Here is a 21,263-nt window from a genome sequence, read left to right on the forward strand (position 1 = left end):
ATTATAAATATTTATGCAAAAATTCTTTAACAAAAAACTAGAGCTGAAAGGTGGCAGGGTCTGCCACATATAAACAAAGTAAGATCGGTTTATCGCTTTATTCAGTCATGAAAACAGAGTTTGTTTATTTAGTTTGTTTAGGCAGAAAAAATGCTCATTAACATTTCGTCACCGAGACCACAGACTGCTCCTTTAATGACATCGTCTTGAATCTGTGCCAGCTGCTGTTTAACTCGTAGTGGATGAAAACAAGCTTATTTTCTTAGGACGATTTTCTCAAAGTTTCATTAAATTCAAAATACATTTGGATGAAAACTTGACTGCAGACACACTCGAACATTTACAACATGAAACATGCAGTAAATGAGGAAACAGAGTTCAGATCCACAGAGTAGTTTCTTGTCCTGGAATGAACCAAAGTTGATAACCACCCCCTCTTAGTCCTCCTCCCCTTCCTCCTCCTCTCACAGCAGCTCCACTCTGTCAGTGTATTTCTTTGTTCCCTCCCCTTCAGTTTTGTGGATAAGCGTAACTGAGCTGACAGAATTCCTTCACTGCACAAACACAAAAGCTCCACCCAGTTTCTGTTATCAGGAAATAAAACTCACACAGTCGATGTACTGAGAGGTGAAATGGCGCAGAAAGCAGTTGAGTTGGACCGAGAGACTTTCTCTTGTCCGATCTGTTTGGATCTACTGAAGGATCCGGTGGCTATTCCCTGTGGACACAGCTACTGCAAGAACTGTATTAAAAACCACTGGGACACAGAGGATGAGAAGAGGATCTACAGCTGCCCTCAGTGCAGGAAGAGCTTCATACCGAGGCCTGAGCTGCTGAAAAACACCATGTTAGCAGCTTTAGTGGAGGAGCTGAAGAAGACTGGACTCCAAGCTGCTCCTGCTGATCACTGCTATGCTGGACCTGAAGATGTGGCCTGTGATGTCTGCACTGGGAGGAAACTGAGAGCAGTTAAGTCCTGTCTGGTCTGTCTGATCTCTTACTGTGAGAAACACCTCCAGCCTCACTTTGATGTGGCTCAATTCAAGAAACACAAGCTGGTGGAGCCGTCAGAGAAGCTCCAGGAGAACATCTGCTCTCGTCACGATGAGGTGATGAAGATGTTCTGCCGTACTGATCAGCAGTGTATCTGTATTTTATGCTCCATGGACGAACATAAAGGCCACGACACAGTGTCAGCTGCAGCAGAGAGGACTGAGAGGCAGAGAGAGCTGGAGGGGAGTCGACACAACATCCAGCAGAGAATCCAGGACAGAGAGGAAGATGTGAAGCTGCTTCAACAGGAGGTGGAGGCCATCAATGGCTCTGCTGATAAAGCAGTGGAGCACAGTGAGAAGATCTTCACCCAGCTGATCCGTCTCATGGAGGAAAGACGCTCTGATGTGAAGCAGCAGGTCAGATCCCAGCAGGAAACTGAAGTGAGTCGAGTCAAAGAGCTTCAGGAGAAGCTGGAGCAGGAGATCACTGAGCTGAAGAGGAAAGACGCTGAGCTGAAGAAGCTCTCACACACAGAGGATCACAACCAGTTTCTACACAACTACCCCTCACTGTCAGCACTCAGTGAGTCTACACACTCATCCAGCATCAAGATCCGTCCTCAGAAGTACTTTGAGGATGTGACAGCAGCTGTGTCAGAGCTCAGAGACAAACTACAGGACGTCCTGAGAGAGAAACAGACAAACGTCTCACTGACAGAGACTGAAGTGGATGTTTTAACTGTCCACAACCAGAACCCAAGACCAGAGGTGACTTCTTAAGATATTCATGTCAAATCACACTGGATCCAAACACAGCAAACATATGGCTGTTATTATCTGAGGGGAACAGAAAAGCAACAAACATGAATCAACCACAGTCTTATTCTAGTCATCCAGACAGATTCACTTACTGGGTTCAAGTCATGAGTCGAAAGAGTCTGACTGGACGTTGTTACTGGGAGGTGAAGCGGACAGGACGAGAAGTTTCTGTAGCAGTCGTATACAAGAACATCATTAGAGCAGGGAAGAAAGACGAATGTTTATTTGGATTCAATGACAAATCTTGGAGGTTAGATTGTTCCACAAACTGTTACAACTTTTATTACAACAAAGTGAAAACTCCTGTCTCAGGTCCTCGGTCCTCCAGAGTTGGAGTGTACCTGGATCACAGTGCAGGTATTCTGTCCTTCTACAGCGTCACTGGTACCATGACTCTCCTCCACAGAGTCCAGACCACATTCACTCAGCCGCTCTATGCTGGACTTTATGTTGATGATGGAGCCTCTGCTAAGTTCTGTAGACTCAGATAGACTGAAGTCATTACAGGGTCAGTGGGTTAAATTCTCTGCTTCATTTCTTCAGACTTGTTGTGTTTCCATCATTGTTGCTGAGAGCTGATTGTTGTGTCATTTCCTCAATGCTCACAGATCACCTGTCGATCAAACATTGTGGGCGGTACTTTGCCGTCTCCTTGTTGTTCTGTAAATGTTTGAGTGTGTTCAGGCGGCGCTCCTTCCTGTGTGTGTTCAGCCTCAGAGGCTGTCACTGCTCATGATGAGTTCACTTCACATGATCATCATCAATCAGGAGATCAGTCGTTATCTGCTCGTACACAGCTGAGATTCTGCTCCGACAAACTGATGAAGTGAGGAATAAATTCAATATAAACCTTTATCATTGTTTACTTTTTATCATGATTGTGAAAAAAAAAAAAAAAAAAAAAAATGGATTGTGCATGCTGGGAAGTCTGTAGAAACTTATTTTGATTTGTTGATTGAACTCTGTACAGTACATTCATCCTACTCATCATTTCAAGTGGAGACACTTCAAGTTAGAACATTAAATCTGTCTGAAAAAGAAAACTGCAAATTTAAAGTTGAATCAACATGAAATTAATAAAATGTGTATATTCATGTTTAATTGATTTGTAAAGATAAATTGAGCTCACTGAATTGTGTAACAACTGCAAGGAAATAAAGAATATAAAAACTCAGCAAGCTCTCAATTGTCTTCATTGTCGAGGTAGGTGGCTGAAGGAAAGGGGGTTGAGGTAGGTGGATGAAAAGGGAAGGCAGTCAAGTAAGGTGCATCATGGATAGAGGGGTCGCGGTAGGTATATGAAAGGAAAGGGAGTCTTGCTCGGTCAGTCCAGGAATAAATGAACCCACTATCTGCAGGCCTCGTGTCCGTGTGATTGTTCTGAGAGTTTTTGCTATGACGCTAAGGTAGGTGGGTGAAAGGAAGTGGGGGGATAGTATAATGTTGTAGAGTTTCTGGTCCATGTAGGAACCTGGGAGGTTGAGACTCACAGTGGGGGAACATCTCGATGAGTCTAACCACAAGTGTTGCATTAAAGGGACCCAATCGGTTTTGGTGAGATTGCTCAGACGGAGAATTAGCGAGGGAGAGAGGTGTGGTCTAGTTCCTAAACTTAAGTTATAGTAACGTAATTTAACACAACAGACAGATTTAATGCTCTCTGTCAGCCCAGTGCTTGATTATAATCTTATATATAAGAAAAAACATGTGTTTATTGAAACTGTCTCATTAAAATCAGACACACCTGCATTATTGATTTTCTCTGGTAAAAGTTCACTTTTTTCTTTTTTTTTTAAGTTCAAAACTACAAGGTTTTTTTTTACAGCTACCTGTCCATGTCAGGCCAACAACACCCAACATCACAAGGGCATATCTTATGTCCAAATAATGTAAAGAAGTTAAGTAAAAAAGAGGATACACATAAAATACACAAGTTTTCCACAAGCAGATGCAGATGTTAGCTAACATGCTAAATACACAGATGCTCTGTTTGTCCAACTTCAACCAGTTGTACAACTACCTGACACCTGGCAAAGAACCAAGGCCTACATCATGGGCACCGTGTTCTGGCAACCTGATAAGGACCATCTGGGCCGAATGTTTGTGGCTGTGTGGCTCGTCACTTGTCCACACCCACTTTGCTATGTAGGGGTTGTTGTAAAATGAAACACAGGCATGTGTACGTACATTTGTAACATGCCCAATTAGTTTCCATCATGATTTATGGCTCAGATTCTCATTTTGCAGCTCAGGATGCTTTAAAGCGCTCGCTCTATGTGAGATTGGACCTATCATTACTATAGACACTGTTAGGTTCCTTCATATAACTTAGAAGGTAAACTGAGTCACAACTTATGCCGCCTCTGATAAAAAATCGAAGGGAGATACTGCTTCATATAAAAGTGTAACTCTGCCCATTTATACAATTGAAGGTTTGTTGCAGAAAGTGGAGATCACTTTTTTTGGCCCACTACCACCCCCCTCTTTGGACGACAACTTTATTCAAGCATAGGTATACAAAAAAAGGTTTAAGCAGCTCCGAAACTGAATCACTCTAATGCAAACAAACAAAACAAACAAGAAAATCAACAACAAATAAACAAAAAAAAGTTTAATGCACTGAACCTGCATTTAGAATTGTGATGTGGATCGTGTTAGTGTTTGTACTTGAGAGAAGTGTAGTGCTATGGTTGTGAGTGTTGAGTGTTGGGAGTTGTTTGGGACGAACGGGAGGTAGAGGCGGAAAGGGAGAAGGGAGTGGTAAGGACGCGAGAAGATAGGGTGATGGTAATGTACGTGGATTTTATTTGCTGTTTAATTTGTAGAAAAGTTATGAAAGGATCCCAGATATCTTTGAAGGCAGAGATATTGCTCTTTTTGTATGCTGCAGTTTCTTCTGTTATGAATTCTGAGATTAGGTTGGTCCAATGGGCGAAATGGCAAGATGTTCTAGATTTCCAATTTTGAAGACTATTTTCTTACTAATAGCTCGAGAGACAAGGACTGGAATTGTGTACTTTGGGGGAACGGGGGTTCCTGGAGACTCTGCAGTCCAGGACCGTGGATAGTGTCTCAGTTACTGTGGTCAGAGAGAATGAACAGGTTGGCAGAGCCAGGTTGCACGAAAATAGGTGTCAGTGCTCCCCAAAGTGCATTGTCAGTGTCAGTTAGTCCCATTATAAACATTTTACTCTGAGTGATGTGAGTTCTGTGAATGATTTTGTACTGTATGAGTTATAAATTGGTGTTGGTGGTCATAGAAAAGATAGAGAAGTTCACATTTTAACTGAGTAGTTTGGTCTATTAAATGTAAGAAAATTGTTAAAAATGTCGATCAGTGTTTTATCCTCAAATGTCTAATTTTGTCCAAAATCCAAAGATATTGTCATGGCTCTAGATTCCATGTTCTTGTGTCTTATGTTTTGATTTTTCATGCCCTCTTGTGTCCTTTAAGTTCTCCTGTGTATTCCCCTTGTTGCAGTTTGTCTCCCTATGTCTGTCAGTGTTTTCTCCCCTGTGTTTCCCATCATTACGGTACCTGGCCTCCTCCCGCCTCTCTCTCCTCACCTGTTCTTCGTCTCATCTTTAGTCTCTGTGTTTTAAGTCTCTGCTTTCCCTCTTGTCTTTGTCCGTTCATGGGTCTGTTCCTGATTCTGTTTGTGTCTTTCTGCGTCTGTCTGCATCTGCTTCTGTCAGTGCGATGTCCTCCCAGAGTTCCTTCTGTCTCTAGTTCCCCAGTGGTATGTGTTTTTTGGATTTTGAGTTCTGGTTTCCATGTTTGATTTGTACTTTGCCTTTTTCTCTGCACTTTGTCGAACTGTTTTATTTTGCTACTGTCTTGCTGCTGTGTTGCTACTTTGGTTTTTGGTCCTGGATTCATTTTCGTTTCATGCTCCTTGGGTTTTTTGTTGTCAGCTTTTCAATCAATCAATCAATCAATCAATCAATCAATCAGACTTTATTTATAGAGCACTTTTCACACATAGACACACACATTTACACACACAAACACACTCACTCACACACACACACACACACACACACACCTATACAGCTACTTAGAATACAATAAGTAAAATAAAAAAGTGAGTAGTGATAAAAAAAACCTAAAATAAATGGTAATAAATAAAACAGGGCACTAACAACAGGTATTGCAGAACTGAGGAAACTGTCATCGATGTATTCCCCTAGAAAACTACGTTCCCGGCCGCGTTCTGGCTTGCTGAGGTCTGGCTCCCTGTTCTGCTGCTCCTCGCAGCAGCCCAGGGCTTCATCTTCACCGCAGTTCAGCGCATCAGAACCATGCCTGCACCGAAACCCGGCTCCAGTGTCGGCTTCCCAGCCAATGCCTGCTGGGTCAGCCCCTTTAACGACATGGTTGACAACAGTTCCAGCTGCTCAGACAACGACCCGGTCAACACCTTCCAGTGTTTCTCAGTCGGCGATCCAGACGGCGCCTATTCTTGTTCCGCGGTCGGAGGCCCGATCGAGTCCTGTCCCAGCTCCATGGTTGGAGGCCCGGCAGAGTCCTGTCCCTGCTCCTCAGTCGGAGGCCCGGCCGGGTCCTGTCCCAGTCCCTCAGTCGGAGACCCAGCCGAGTTCTGTCCCTGCTCCTCGGTGGGTGGTCCTGCCGATACCTGCCAATGTTGCTACGTCGGCGGTCCAGCCGACACCTGCCAGGGGCTCCCAGTCAGAGGCCCGACCAACACCGAACCTCTTCCTCGGTCGGAGGTCCGACTGACACCGGTTCCTGTTCCTCTGTCAGAGGCCCGACTGTGTCCAGCTGCCAGCAACTCTCTCTGTCGGCTCCCAGGCTGACAGTCGCCAGCGACCCTCCGTCGGCACCCAGACCGACAGCCACCACTTCATCGGCTCCCAGGCCGACACCTCCCTGTGAACCTCCTTTGGCTCCCAGGCCGACATTCCCCAGTGATCCTCCTTTGGTGGCCCTGACAAGGTCCTTGAGGGTTGTCCAGTCAGCAGTTCGGCTTCCAGAGGGTCTCAGCCTTCATCTCCGCCGCCTGCTTCCAGTCCGGTCCCAGGCTACACCCTCAGCCTCCAGAGGGTGCCAGCCTTCGTCATCACCACCGGTTTACAGTGGGTCCCAGCCCACACTGCTTCCACCGGCTTCCAGTGGGTCCCAGCCCACGCCACTTCTGCCAGCTTCCAGAGAATCCCTGCATTCGTCGCTGGCCTCCAGAGGGTGTCAGCCTTCCTCCCCACCATCGGCCTCCCGAGTATCTCAGCCTTCGCCTCTGCCGTCAGACTCGTGATCCTCTCAGCCTTTGCCCCTGCCATTGGACTCATGATTGTCTCAGCCTTTGCCCCCACCCTCCCATCATTGTTTGGACTTTGGTCCCCCTCCCGACCCCCTCCACCCTCCGGGCTTCATTTTGACTTTGGACTTTGTTGAACTGTTTTATTTTGCCACTTTGTCTTGCTGTTGTGTTGCTACTTTGGTTTTTGGTCCTGGATTCATTTTCGTTTCATGCTCCTTGGGTTTTTTGTTGCCATCAGCTTTTGTTTTAATAAAAGCTCGACCTTTGTTCTCCCTCACTCCTGCCTCTTGTCTTGTGAGAAACCAATTTGGATAATTGATCATGAAAATAATTATGGATTCATTTCACTGTTCACAACTAATCAATGAACCATTGCAGCTCTACTGAGAAACTATTGGAGGTTTCTACTAAAGCTAAGAGATGTGACAAGATGTCGAGTGGGTGTGATTATTTACTTTTTATACTTATTATAAATATTTATGCAAAAATTCTTTAACAAAAAACTAGAGCTGAAAGGTGGCAGGGTCTGCCACATATAAACAAAGTAAGATCGGTTTATCGCTTTATTCAGTCATGAAAACAGAGTTTGTTTATTTAGTTTGTTTAGGCAGAAAAAATGCTCATTAACATTTCGTCACCAAGACCACAGACTGCTCCTTTAATGACATCGTCTTGAATCTGTGCCAGCTGCTGTTTAACTCGTAGTGGATGAAAACAAGCTTATTTTCTTAGGACGATTTTCTCAAAGTTTCATTAAATTCAAAATACATTTGGATGAAAACTTGACTGCAGACACACTCGAACATTTACAACATGAAACATGCAGTAAATGAGGAAACAGAGTTCAGATCCACAGAGTAGTTTCTTGTCCTGGAATGAACCAAAGTTGATAACCACCCCCTCTTAGTCCTCCTCCCCTTCCCTCCTCCTCTCACAGCAGCTCCACTCTGTCAGTGTATTTCTTTGTTCCCTCCCCTTCAGTTTTGTGGATAAGCGTAACTGAGCTGACAGAATTCCTTCACTGCACAAACACAAAAGCTCCACCCAGTTTCTGTTATCAGGAAATAAAACTCACACAGTCGATGTACTGAGAGGTGAAATGGCGCAGAAAGCAGTTGAGTTGGACCGAGAGACTTTCTCTTGTCCGATCTGTTTGGATCTACTGAAGGATCCGGTGGCTATTCCCTGTGGACACAGCTACTGCAAGAACTGTATTAAAAACCACTGGGACACAGAGGATGAGAAGAGGATCTACAGCTGCCCTCAGTGCAGGAAGAGCTTCATACCGAGGCCTGAGCTGCTGAAAAACACCATGTTAGCAGCTTTAGTGGAGGAGCTGAAGAAGACTGGACTCCAAGCTGCTCCTGCTGATCTCTGCTATGCTGGACCTGAAGATGTGGCCTGTGATGTCTGCACTGAGAGGAAACTGAGAGCAGTTAAGTCCTGTTTGTTCTGTCTGATCTCTTACTGTGAGAAACACCTCCAGCCTCACTTTGATGTGGCTCAATTCAAGAAACACAAGCTGGTGGAGCCGTCAGAGAAGCTTCAGGAGAACATCTGCTCTCGTCACGATGAGGTGATGAAGATGTTCTGCCGTACTGATCAGCAGTGTATCTGTATTTTATGCTCCATGGACGAACATAAAGGCCACGACACAGTGTCAGCTGCAGCAGAGAGGACTGAGAGGCAGAGAGAGCTGGAGGGGAGTCGACACAACATCCAGCAGAGAATCCAGGACAGAGAGGAAGATGTGAAGCTGCTTCAACAGGAGGTGGAGGCCATCAATGGCTCTGCTGATAAAGCAGTGGAGCACAGTGAGAAGATCTTCACCCAGCTGATCCGTCTCATGGAGGAAAGACGCTCTGATGTGAAGCAGCAGGTCAGATCCCAGCAGGAAACTGAAGTGAGTCGAGTCAAAGAGCTTCAGGAGAAGCTGGAGCAGGAGATCACTGAGCTGAAGAGGAAAGACGCTGAGCTGAAGAAGCTCTCACACACAGAGGATCACAACCAGTTTCTACACAACTACCCCTCACTGTCAGCACTCAGTGAGTCTACACACTCATCCAGCATCAAGATCCGTCCTCAGAAGTACTTTGAGGATGTGACAGCAGCTGTGTCAGAGCTCAGAGACAAACTACAGGACGTCCTGAGAGAGAAACAGACAAACGTCTCACTGACAGAGACTGAAGTGGATGTTTTACTGTCACAACCAGAACCCAAGACCAGAGGTGACTTCTTAAGATATTCATGTCAAATCACACTGGATCCAAACACAGCAAACACATGGCTGTTATTATCTGAGGGGAACAGAAAAGCAACAAACATGAATCAACCACAGTCTTATTCTAGTCATCCAGACAGATTCACTTACTGGGTTCAAGTCATGAGTCGAAAGAGTCTGACTGGACGTTGTTACTGGGAGGTGAAGCGGACAGGACGAGAAGTTTCTGTAGCAGTCACATACAAGAACATCATTAGAGCAGGGAAGAAAGACGAATGTTTATTTGGATTCAATGACAAATCTTGGAGGTTAGATTGTTCCACAAACTGTTACAACTTTTATTACAACAAAGTGAAAACTCCCGTCTCAGGTCCTCGGTCCTCCAGAGTTGGAGTGTACCTGGATCACAGTGCAGGTATTCTGTCCTTCTACAGCGTCACTGGTACCATGACTCTCCTCCACAGAGTCCAGACCACATTCACTCAGCCTCTCTATGCTGGACTTTATGTTGATGATGGAGCCTCTGCTAAGTTCTGTAGACTCAGATAGACTGAAGTCATTACAGGGTCAGTGGGTTAAATTGTGTGTTTCATTTCTTCAGACTTGTTGTGTTTCCATCATTGTTGCTGAGAGCTGATTGTTGTGTCATTTCTTCACTGCACACAGATCACCTGTCAATCAAACATTGTGGGTGGTACTTTGCCGTCTCCTTGTTGTTCTGTAAATGTTTGAGTGTGTTCAGGCGGCGCTCCTTCCTGTGTGTGTTCAGCCTCAGAGGCTGTCACTGCTCATGATGAGTTCAGTTCACATGATCATCATCAATCAGGAGATCAGTCGTTATCTGCTCGTACACAGCTGAGACTCTGCTCCGACAAACTGATGAGGTGAGGAATAAATTCGTTATGAACCTTTATCATTGTTAGCTTTTTATCATTATTGTGAAAAAACCCTGATTCATCTGAAAATGTGTTAAAAACAACCAGAAAGTTTCCATCATTTATGTTGTTGTCAAAGTATGAAAAAGAGTCTCAGGAGAGTTTGAACTCTCAAGCAGTGCATGCTGGGAAATCTGCCAATGTGCTAAAGATGTTCCTGTAGAAACTTATTTTAATTTGTTGATTGAACTCTGAACAGTACATTCATCCTACTCATCATTTCAAGTGGAGACACTTAAAGTTAGAACATTAAATCTGTCTGAAAATGAAAACTACAAATTTAAAGTTTATTCAACATGAAATGAACAAAACGTGTACAATTATGTTTAATTAATTTGAAAAATTAAGTTGTGTCCACTAAATTGTGTAATAGCTTAAAGCTTGTGCTCAAAATAACTAATAAAAGTAGAGTGTGAAAGTACTAATTGAAGAGAATGACTTGAGTGTTGAGTAATGTCTTAAAGTAAATAAAGAAAATGAAAACTCAGGAAGCTCTCAATTGTCTTTATTGTTGAGGTAGATGGATGAAAGGGGAGTCGAGGAAGTTGGATAAAAGGGAAGGGGTTCAAGGTAGGTTTATGAAGGAACAGGGGTTGAGGTAGATGGATGAAAGGGAAGGGGGTAGAGGTAGGTGGATAGAGGAAAGGCGGTTTGGGTTGGTGGATGAAGGAAAGTGGGTCAAGGTAGGTGGCTCAAGGAAAGGGGGTTGAGGGAGGTGAATGAAAAGGAAGGGGGACAAGTATGGTGGATTATGGATAGAGGGAACGAGGTAGGTATATGAAAGGAAAGACGGTCTTGCTTGGTCAGTCCAGGAATAAACGAACCCACTATCTGCAAGCCTCGTGTCCGTGTGATTCCTCTGAGAGTTTTGGCGAGGACACAAGGTAGGTAGGTGATTGGGAAGGGGGCCGAGGTAGATGGATGAAAGGAAAGGGGTCAAGCAAGATGGATGACAGATAGAGGGGTCGATTAAGGTGGATGATGGATAGAGGGGTCGAGGTAGGTGTATGAAAGGAAGGGGGGGATTGTATAATGTTGTAAAGTTTCTGGTCCATGTAGGAACCTCGGAGGTTGAGACTCAGAGTGGGGGTACATCTCGATGAGCACACGTCTTGATGACTCTGACCACATGTGCTGCGTTGAAGGGACCCAGTTGGTTTTGGTTTGATGGCTCAGGTGGTGAATTAGCGAGGGAGAGAGGCGTGGTCTATTTCCTGAACTTAAGTTATAATAACTTCATTTAACACAACAGACAGATTTAATGCTCTCTGTCAGCCCGGTGCTTTATTATAATCTTATATATAAGAAAAAACATGTGTTTATTGAAACTGTCTCATTAAAATTAGACACACCTGCATTATTGATTTCCTCTGGTAAAAGTTCACTTTTTTTCTATTTTTTTTTTTTAAGTTCAAAACTACAAGGTTTTTTTTTACAGCTACCTGTCCATGTCAGGCCAACAATACCCAACATCACAAGGGTATATCTTATGTCCAAATAATGTAAAGAAGATAAGTAAAAAAGAGGACACACATAAAATACACAAGTTGAAATGATTTTCCACAAACAGATGCAGATATTAGCTAACAAGCTAAATACACAGATGCTCTGTTTGTCCGACTTCAACCAGTTGTACAACTACCTGACACCTGGCAAAGAACCAAGGCCTATATCATGGGCAACGTGTTCTGGCAACCTGATAAGGACCGTCTGGGCCGAATGTTTGTGGCTGTGTGGCTCGTCACTCGTCCACACCAACTTTGCTATGTAGGGGTTGTTGTAAAATGAAACACAGGCATGTGTATGTACATTTGTAACATGCCCAATTAATTTCCATCATGATTTATGGCTCAGAGTCTCATTTTGCAGCTAAGGATGCTTTAAAGCGCTGGCTCTATGGGAGATTGGAAGTGAGATTTTTTTTCTGTCCAATTGAGAAAAAAAACTTATATGAAAAACACTGTTTTTTTTATTGTTTATTTTTCAGACTTCTCTGATCTGTACATCTTTCTGTTACAGTTTTTCTTGATTGCTTTGACCTGTTTAAACAAACTGGAATCCACTCGGTTTTCATCATCACTGTCTCAGCAGAGCACAAGACACCTCTTGCAAATGTGTTAACCCTTTCTCATTGAATTGACACATTTTCCCCACCCTTTTGCAGAACAGTGAACACAGATGTCATTCAAGCAGTCCAAACTCCATTGTTTTAGCCATGGTAACCAAACAGAAACCATCTGTTCCTAACTATTAGAAACTACCTACATCAGTATGAAATCACTAAAGCACCTGTTTGACACTCCTAAACACAAATCTTCAATGAGCAGGCCTTACAGTTTTTGCCGATTGCTTACACACATGTTGCAGACTTTGGCTCACTGTGTCATAACTTAACACACAGGTCAAGTAAGACACAGCACATGTAGACAAACTCCTAACTTATGCGGCAAAATGAAACTCTTAAAACAAAACCTAACAATCCCATTTCAAAACTGTTTTTAGCATCAAAACATTAAACACATGCACCTTTGTTTGCACTCTTTCCTAGCACCAACAACACACAGATGTGCTTTATGCAAAACACAGCTGGATTCACTACATTGGATGGTTTTTGACTTTAAAAGTCTCATACAGATTTTTTTTTTTGTGAAAGATTGATCCACTACAGTTGATCTAGACACATGAAAACAAAATGAGACACTTCAGGTTTTTGTTTTTCAGGTTTTTCAGGTTTTTCAAAGTAAAAAAAAAAAGAAAAAAAACACAAAGACATGGTACAACTAGAATGTTCTACAAAACATAGTGTTGTAAGGGAATGATTGGAAGACGTTTAGGCTATGGACCCTGTCTCCTGTTGGCATTTGGCTACATCACCTCATCCACATCACAGGCAATGTCCTCCCTTGCCAAGCAACGGGGGAAATATTGCCTTGCATGTTGTATCCAACCCTGTATGGACCTCACCTCAATGTCGCCACATGCCTCTTCCATGGCTTGTAGAAGAGGCATGCGGGCATATAGCTGAAGGTCATAAAATTTCCAGCGCCATGCTGAAAAGAACTCCTCAATTGGATTCAAAAATAAGGTACATGGGCTGCACAGGTAGTCAAGTGGTTAGAGCGCACGCCATGTATGCAGTGAATCCTGGTTCAAATCCAGGCTGAGGACCTTTACTGCATGTCACACCCCCCCTCTCTCCCCCTTCTTGTCTATCCACTGTCAAATAAAGGTGTCTATCCCTCAAAAAAATATTTTAAAAAATGGGGTGTATGGTGGGAAGTTGGGTGCCACCATACACTCAGTCCTGGACAAGAGCAGCCCGATGGAAACTGACATTATCCCAGAAGACAACAAACTGGGGCTGCTCTGACCCGTCCTGGACTACTGTGTCATGAAGTGTGTCCAGAAAGAGAATAATGAGGGCTGTGTTGTAGCCATTTTAGATAGCCTTAATAGCATTTCTCACTAGTCAAAATGGTAATTAAAGATACCCGCAATATCATTCTTACTAGTGGAAATTTTAAGATATCTACAACTTTGATTGTACTAGTCAAAATTAAATTTAATATATCTAAAAGTCCTTAAAAAGTATAAGTGGCCGTTTAAACCTTTATAACTAGACTGGATATGTATTACAGATATCTGTAATTCAGTTATTCCTTCATTCTTCCTAGGACAAATGACGTCACTTTTGCCATTCATGTGTATTGGGCTTTCAATTTCAGATATCCACAATTACATTCTGGATATCTGCAAAAGAATTCTTACTAGGAAAAACTCCCATTTCAGATATCTTCAATCCAATTGTTACTCGTTATAATTTTAATAAAAAAACTATTCTGGATATCCAGAATGTAATTTGGAATATCCAAAAATACATTGTGACTAGTAAAAATGTCTTTATAGATATCCGCAATATATATACAGATGTCCACAATTGCATTTTTACTAGTCATAATACGAATTGTGGATATCCGTAATGACATTTTTACCAGTCACAATGTATTTTTGGATGTTCAAAATTACATTTTTGATATCTGAAATGAAAATTATGACAAGTAACAACTGGATTGAAGATATCTGAAATGGGAGTTTTTCCTAGTAAAAATTCTAATGCAGATATCCAGAATGTAATTGTGGACATCTGAAATGTTATTTTTGACTGGGAGGAATTGAATTACAGATATCTGTAATACATATCCAGTCAAGCTATTAAATGTTAAAATGGCTTGCCATAGGCTGCAGAGCAGTTGAGCAGTTGCTCTCCAGGTACTGCATGAGTCTAGACCCACCTTTATGATGTCAGGACTTTGCCCTAATTGGCTCTCATCTACGCTGACGTCAGTGGTGGTTCTAAACCAGTTTTAATAGGGGGGCCAGGTTGGGGCCGGCTTTTTTGCTAGGGGGCACATACAACCCGGAAAAAAAGATAAATCCCTCTCTCAGACAAAACAGTTTTTACAATTTCAGCAATTTTAATTGGGTGGTAAACTGCTGAGACACTTTATTTCTGCCTTTCCCTTCAAAACAAAGTCATTGCAAGAAATCTGTCATTGTATTTTTGATGCAGACTCCCTGTCGGGGGGGCCACAGGGGGTTCCAGACTCAGAGTTACGGGGGCACTGGCCCCTGTTGTCCCCCCCCCCCCCAGAACCGCCCCTGGCTGACGTATGTGACGTGTGTTTTGATGAATTTCCATATCATAAGCGCCTCTTTTCTACTCAAATATCACACACTTTCAGATGAGTAGCAGCCCTGTGGCTGCACCTGTGGGATAGTCAACATGAATAAACCTATAAAATCCTTCATGTAACGTAACAACCCTTGAAAGAACAGAATCAGAATCAGAATCCTTTTATTGTCATTGCACAGTGTACAACGAAGTTTTAGCAGCATCCGGTTTTCACACAACATAAATAGAGTAAGAAGAACAAGTAAAAAGTACAAGGCATTAGTGCAATCTAAGTATATTTAAAAAAGTAAAAAATAAATAGATGATATTTACAGTGCTACAATTATGTGATGATGATGTCGTCAATAAATTGCTCAGTTCTGTCATCGTACTTGTGGCGATGATAGAGAAGTGGTTAACTGCTGTGTTTTGCATGCAGACAACACAGGTTCAACTTCAGTGTTATCTTTACTATGCACTCTTATTGGCCCGTTCTGTTCCCCTCACGTAGAGTGTCCAACTTGATAGCAGCATTTGTATCCCCGCCCCTGCAGTCGCCAGCAGATCTCGCAGTTGAAGGAGGTCAGCTGGAGTTCAACTTGAACGCGCCTACTCTATTCAGATCAGAGCTCCACCCAGTTTCAGTTATCAGGAAGTGAAACTCACACAGTCGATGTACTGAGAGGTGAAATGGCGCAGAAAGCAGTTGAGCTCGACCGAGAGACTTTCTCTTGTTCGATCTGTTTGGATCTACTGAAGGATCCGGTGACTACTCCCTGTGGACACAGCTACTGCAAGAACTGTATTAAAGACCACTGGGACACAGAGGATGAGAAGAGGATCTACAGCTGCCCTCAGTGCAGGAAGAGCTTCACACCGAGGCCTGAGCTGCTGAAAAACACCATGTTAGCAGCTTTAGTGGAGGAGCTGAAGAAGACTGGACTCCAAGCTGCTCCTGCTGATCACTGCTATGCTGGACCTGAAGATGTGGCCTGTGATGTCTGCACTGAGAGGAAACTGAGAGCAGTTAAGTCCTGTCTGGTGTGTCTGGTCTCTTACTGTGAGAAACACCTGCAGCCTCACTTTGATGTGGCTCAATTCAAGAAACACAAGCTGGTGGAGCCGTCAGAGAAGCTCCAGGAGAACATCTGCTCTCGTCATGATGAGGTGATGAAGATGTTCTGTCGTACTGATCAGCAGTGTATCTGTTATCTCTGCTCTGTGGAGGAACATAAAGGCCACGACACAGTGTCAGCTGCAGCAGAGAGGACTGAGAGGCAGAGAGAGCTGGAGGGGAGTCGACACAACATCCAGCAGAGAATTCAGGACAGAGAGGAAGATGTGAAGCTGCTTCAACAGGAGGTGGAGGCCATCAATGGCTCTGCTGATAAAGCAGTGGAGTTCAGTGAGAAGATCTTCACCCAGCTGTTCCGTCTCATGGAGAAAAGACGCTCTGATGTGAAGCAGCAGGTCAGATCCCAGCAGGAAACTGAAGTGAGTCGAGTCAAAGAGCTTCAGGAGAAGCTGGAGCAGGAGATCACTGAGCTGAAGAGGAAAGACGCTGAGCTGAAGAAGCTCTCACACACAGAGGATCACAACCAGTTTCTACACAACTACCCCTCACTGTCAGCACTCAGTGAGTCTACACACTCATCCAGCATCAATATCCGTCCTCTCAAGTACTTTGAGGATGTGACAGCAGCTGTGTCAGAGCTCAGAGACAAACTACAGGACGTCCTGAGAGAGACATGGACCAACATCTCACTGACAGAGACTGAAGTGGATGTTTTCCTGCCACAACCAGAACCCAGGACCAGAGCTGACTTCTTAAGATATTCACATGAAATCACACTGGATTCAAACACAGCACACAGACGTCTGTTATTATCTGAGGGGAACAGAAAAGCGACAAGAATGAATCAACCACAGTCTTATTCTCATCATCCAGACAGATTCACTGGTTGGTATCAGGTCCTGAGTAGCGAGAGTCTGACTGGATGTTGTTACTGGGAGGTGGAGTGGAGAGGGAGAGGAGTTTATGTAGCAGTCGCATACAAGAACATCATCAGAGCAGGGAGGTCACAGGAATGTGGATTTGGATTCAATGACAAATCTTGGATGTTATATTGTGACACAAACAGGTATTTTTTTTTTTACAACAGTGTCAACACTCCTGTCTCAGGTCCTCCGTCCTCCAGAGTTGGAGTGTACCTGGATCACAGTGCAGGTATTCTGTCCTTCTACAGCGTCACTAACACCATGACTCTCCTCCACAGAGAACAGACCACATTCACTCAGCCTCTCTATGCTGGACTTTATGTTGATGATGGAGCCTCTGCTGAGTTCTGTAGACTCAGATAGACTGAAGTCATTTCAGGGTCAGTGGGTTAAATTGTGTGTTTTATTTCTTCAGACTTGTTGTGTTTCCATCATTGTTGCTGAGAGCTGATTGTTGTGTCATTTCTTCACTGCACAGAGATCACCTGTCAATCAAACATTGTGGGCGGTACTTTGCCGTCTCCTTGTTGTTCTGTAAATGTTTGAGTGTGTTCAGGCGGCGCTCCTTCCTGTGTGTGTTCAGCCTCAGAGGCTGTCACTGCTCATGATGAGTTCACTTCACATGATCATCATCAATCAGGAGATCAGTCGTTATCTGCTCGTACACAGCTGAGATTCTGCTCCGACAAACTGATGAAGTGAGGAATAAATTCAATATCAACCTTTAACATTGTTAGCTTTTTATCATTATTGTGAAAAAAAACTCTGATTCATCTTAAAATGTGTTAAAAATAATCAGAAAGTTTCCATCATTTATGTTGTTGTCAAAGTAAGAAAAAGAATCTCAGGAGAGTTTGAACTCTGACACAGTGCATGCTGGGAAGTCTGTAGAAACTTATTTTAATTTGTTGATTGAACTCTGTACAGTACATTCATCCTACTCATCATTTCAAGTGGAAACTTCAAGTTAGAACATTAAATCTGTCTGAAAATGAAAACTGCAAATTTAAAGTTTAATCAACATGAAATTAATAAAATGTGTATATTCATGTTTAATTGATTTGAAAAGATAAATTGAGCTCACTGAATTGTGTAACAACTGCAAGGAAATAAAGAATATAAAAACTCAGCAAGCTCTCAATTGTCTTCATTGTCAAGGTAGGTGGATGAAAAGGAAAGGGGGTAAAGGTAGGTGGCTGAAGGAAAGGGGTCAAGGTAGGTGGCTGAAGGAAAGGGGGTTGAGGTAGGTGGATGAAAAGGGAAGGCAGTCAAGTAAGGTGCATCATGGATAGAGGGGTCGAGGTAGGTATATGAAAGGAAAGGGGGTCTTGCTCGGTCAGTCCAGGAATAAATGAACCCACTATCTGCAAGTGTGATTGTTCTGAGAGTTTTCGCTATGACGCTAAGGTAGGTGGGTGAAAGGAAGTGGGGGGATTGTATAATGTTGTAGAGTTTCTGGTCCATGTAGGAACCTGGGAGGTTGAGACTCAGAGTGGGGGAACATCTCGATGAGTCTAACCACAAGTGCTGCGATAAAGGGACCCAATCGGTTTTGGTGAGATTGCTCAGACGGAGAATTAGCGAGGGAGAGAGGTGTGGTCTAGTTCCTAAACTTAAGTTATAGTAACGTAATTTAACACAACAGACAGATTTAATGCTCTCTGTCAGCCCAGTGCTTTATTATAATCTTATATATAAGAAAAAACATGTGTTTATCGAAACTGTCTCATTAAAATTAGACACACCTGCATTATTGATTTTCTCTGGTAAAAGTTCACTTTTTTCTTTTTTTTAAAGTTGAAAACCACAAGGTTGTATTACAGCGACCTGTCCATGGTGGGCCAACAATACCCAACATCACAAGGGCATATCTTATGTCCAAATAATGTAAAGAAGATAAGTAAAAAAGAGGATACACATACAATACACAAGTTTTCCACACGCAGATGCAGATGTTAGCTAACATACTAAATACAGAGATGCTCAGTTTGTCCAACTTCAACCAATTGTACAACTACCTGACACCTGGCAAAGAACCAAGGCCTACATCATGGGCACCGTGTTCTGGCAACCTGATAAGGACCGTCTGGGCCGAATGTTTGTGGCTGTGTGGCTCGTCACTCGTCCACACCCACTTTGCTATGTAGGGGTTGTTGTAAAATGAAACACAGGCATGTGTATGTACATTTGTAACATGCCCAATTAGTTTCCATCATGATTTATGGCTCAGATTCTCATTTTGCAGCTCAGGATGCTTTAAAGCGCTGGCTCTATGTGTGATTGGAAGTGAGATTTTTTTTGTCCAATAGAGAAAAAAAATATATATAAAAACATAGTTTTTTTACTGTTTATTTTTCAGACTTCTCTGATCTGTGCTTCTTTCGGTTAATATAATGCTTTATACAGGGACCTTCAAAAGTCAACACACTGCAACTTAAGAAAGGAAACTGATGCAAAGAGACAAATCTTAAGCCAATCATGATTATACCCAAACCATCAGTTTGACATGTGCAGCATTTAGAAAAAAAGCGCTGCAAACACTACATAGTTTATTACTTATGGCAATAACAGGTACCTATCATTACTATAGACACTGTTAGTTTACCTTCTAAGTTATATGAAGGAACCTGAGTCACAACTTATGCTGCCTTTGATAAAAAATCGAAGGGAGATACTGCTTCATATAAAAAGTGTAACTCCGCCCATTTATACAATTGAAGGTTTGTTGCAGACCGTGGAGATCACTTTTTTTGGCCCACTACCACCCCCTCCTTTGGACGACAACTTTATTCATTTTATTTTTAGGTATACAAAAAAAGGTTTAAGCAGCTCCAAAACTGAATCATTTTAACGTAAACAAACAAAACAAACAAGAAAAACAATAACAAATAAACAAAAAAAAGTTTAATGCAATTGACCTGCATTTAGAATTGTGATGTGGATCGTGTGGGTGTGTGTACATGAGAGAAGTGTAGTGCTATGGTTGTGAGTGTTAGTGTATCTGAATTTCAGTGTGTGGATAAAAGAAGTTGTTTGGGAGGAATGGGAGGTAGAGGCTGAAAGGGAGAAGGGAGTGGTAAGGAGGGGAGAAGATAGGGTGATGGGAATGTACATGGATTTTATTTGCTGTTTAATTTGTAGAAAAGTTATGAAAGGATCCCAGATGTCTTTAAAGGCAGAGATATTGCTATTTTTGTATGCTGCAGTTTCTTCTATTGATATGAATTCTAAGATTAGGTTGGTCCAATGGACGAAATGGCAAGATGTTCTAGATTTTCAATTTTGAAAGACTATTTTCTTATCAATAGCTGGAGAGATAAGGACTGGAATTGTGTGCTTTGGGGGAATGGGAGTATCTGGAGACTCTGCAGTCCGGGACTGTGGATACTGTCTCAGTTACTGTGGTCCAGATCGAATGAACAGGTTGGCAGAGCCAGGTGGCATGAAAATAGGTCTCAGTGCACCCCAAAGTGCATTGTCGGTGTCAGTTAGTCCCATTATAAACATTTCACTCCGAGTAATGTGAGTTCTGTGAATGGTTTTGTACTGTATGAGCCGTCCGGTTGCGGTTTGAGTCTGCCACGGCACAGTACGGTAAACGGCTGGCGTCACGAGGCCGAGGAGTTCCCACGATAACCACATGATCGCTCGCGACTGCAAATATAGGTCTGTGTTATAGGTTAGGAGTCTAAAACTGGTTTTTAATTGATAAAATCGAAAGTAAATTATAAATAAAGTAAAACAAGGTTAAACCAAAAGATTAGAATAAATAAATGAATAGTAAGTGAATAGATAAATAGAATTGCTTCCCTCACTCCTGCCTCTTGTCTTGTGAGTAACTGAATTTGGGTCCACCTCATATTTCCCTAGCTTTCCCCTTTAAACCTGTGACAGAATGAACGGACCAAGAAAAATGGACCCAGCAGTTACTGGCCTTGAAATTATTCGCTGGTATCAGGACCTCATGACAAACCCCGCCAGCAGGGATCGGCAGATTGCTGCTTGCCACCATTTCTTCCACTCCACCCCGGCCCATGCCTTGGCCCCAGCCCATGCCACAGCCCAAACCCATGCCTCAGACCCAGCCCTGTTACCAGCCCAGTCCTCAGTCTCAACCCCAGACAAACCATCTGCAGACCCTTTCTGGTGAACCCGCTTGGCCTACAAAGTGCCCCCAAGAAAACGACGTTCCCTGCCGCCTGCCCAGAACCCCAGCTCCAGTGTCGTCTTCCCAGCCGATGCCTGCTGGGTCAGCCCCTTTAACGGCATGGTTGACAACAGTTCCAGTTGCTCAGTCAGCGGCCCGGGCAACACCTTCCAGTGGTTCTCAGTCGGCGATCCAGA

General features: G+C 43.2%; 2 protein-coding genes across 2 annotated transcripts; both read left to right on the forward strand.

Annotated features, from left to right (window-relative positions):
• Window positions 1-508: 508 nt before the first annotated feature.
• LOC115579676 (uncharacterized) lies at window positions 509-18,048 on the forward strand. Its single transcript, XM_030413256.1, is given in 6 exon segments — window positions 509-1,736; window positions 1,739-2,297; window positions 6,073-6,545; window positions 6,628-6,707; window positions 6,846-7,074; window positions 15,537-18,048. Coding segments are annotated over 6 exon segments (4,191 nt in total). The 5' UTR covers window positions 509-632; the 3' UTR covers window positions 17,283-18,048.
• On the forward strand, window positions 8,069-10,253 carry LOC115579652 (tripartite motif-containing protein 16-like). The gene has a single exon (XM_030413231.1). The coding sequence runs from the start codon at window positions 8,193-8,195 to the stop codon at window positions 9,861-9,863; it is 1,671 nt and encodes a 556-aa protein (XP_030269091.1). The 5' UTR covers window positions 8,069-8,192; the 3' UTR covers window positions 9,864-10,253.
• Window positions 18,049-21,263: the final 3,215 nt, after the last annotated feature.

This window comes from Sparus aurata, chromosome 4, assembly GCF_900880675.1.
Source record: "Sparus aurata chromosome 4, fSpaAur1.1, whole genome shotgun sequence".
Classification (NCBI taxonomy): Eukaryota; Metazoa; Chordata; class Actinopteri; order Spariformes; family Sparidae; genus Sparus; species Sparus aurata.

Excerpts from the sequence above, each read along its gene's own strand:
- LOC115579652 (XM_030413231.1), top strand. The coding sequence starts at position 8,193 with ATGGCGCAGAAAGCAGTTGAGTTGGACCGAGAGACTTTCTCTTGTCCG.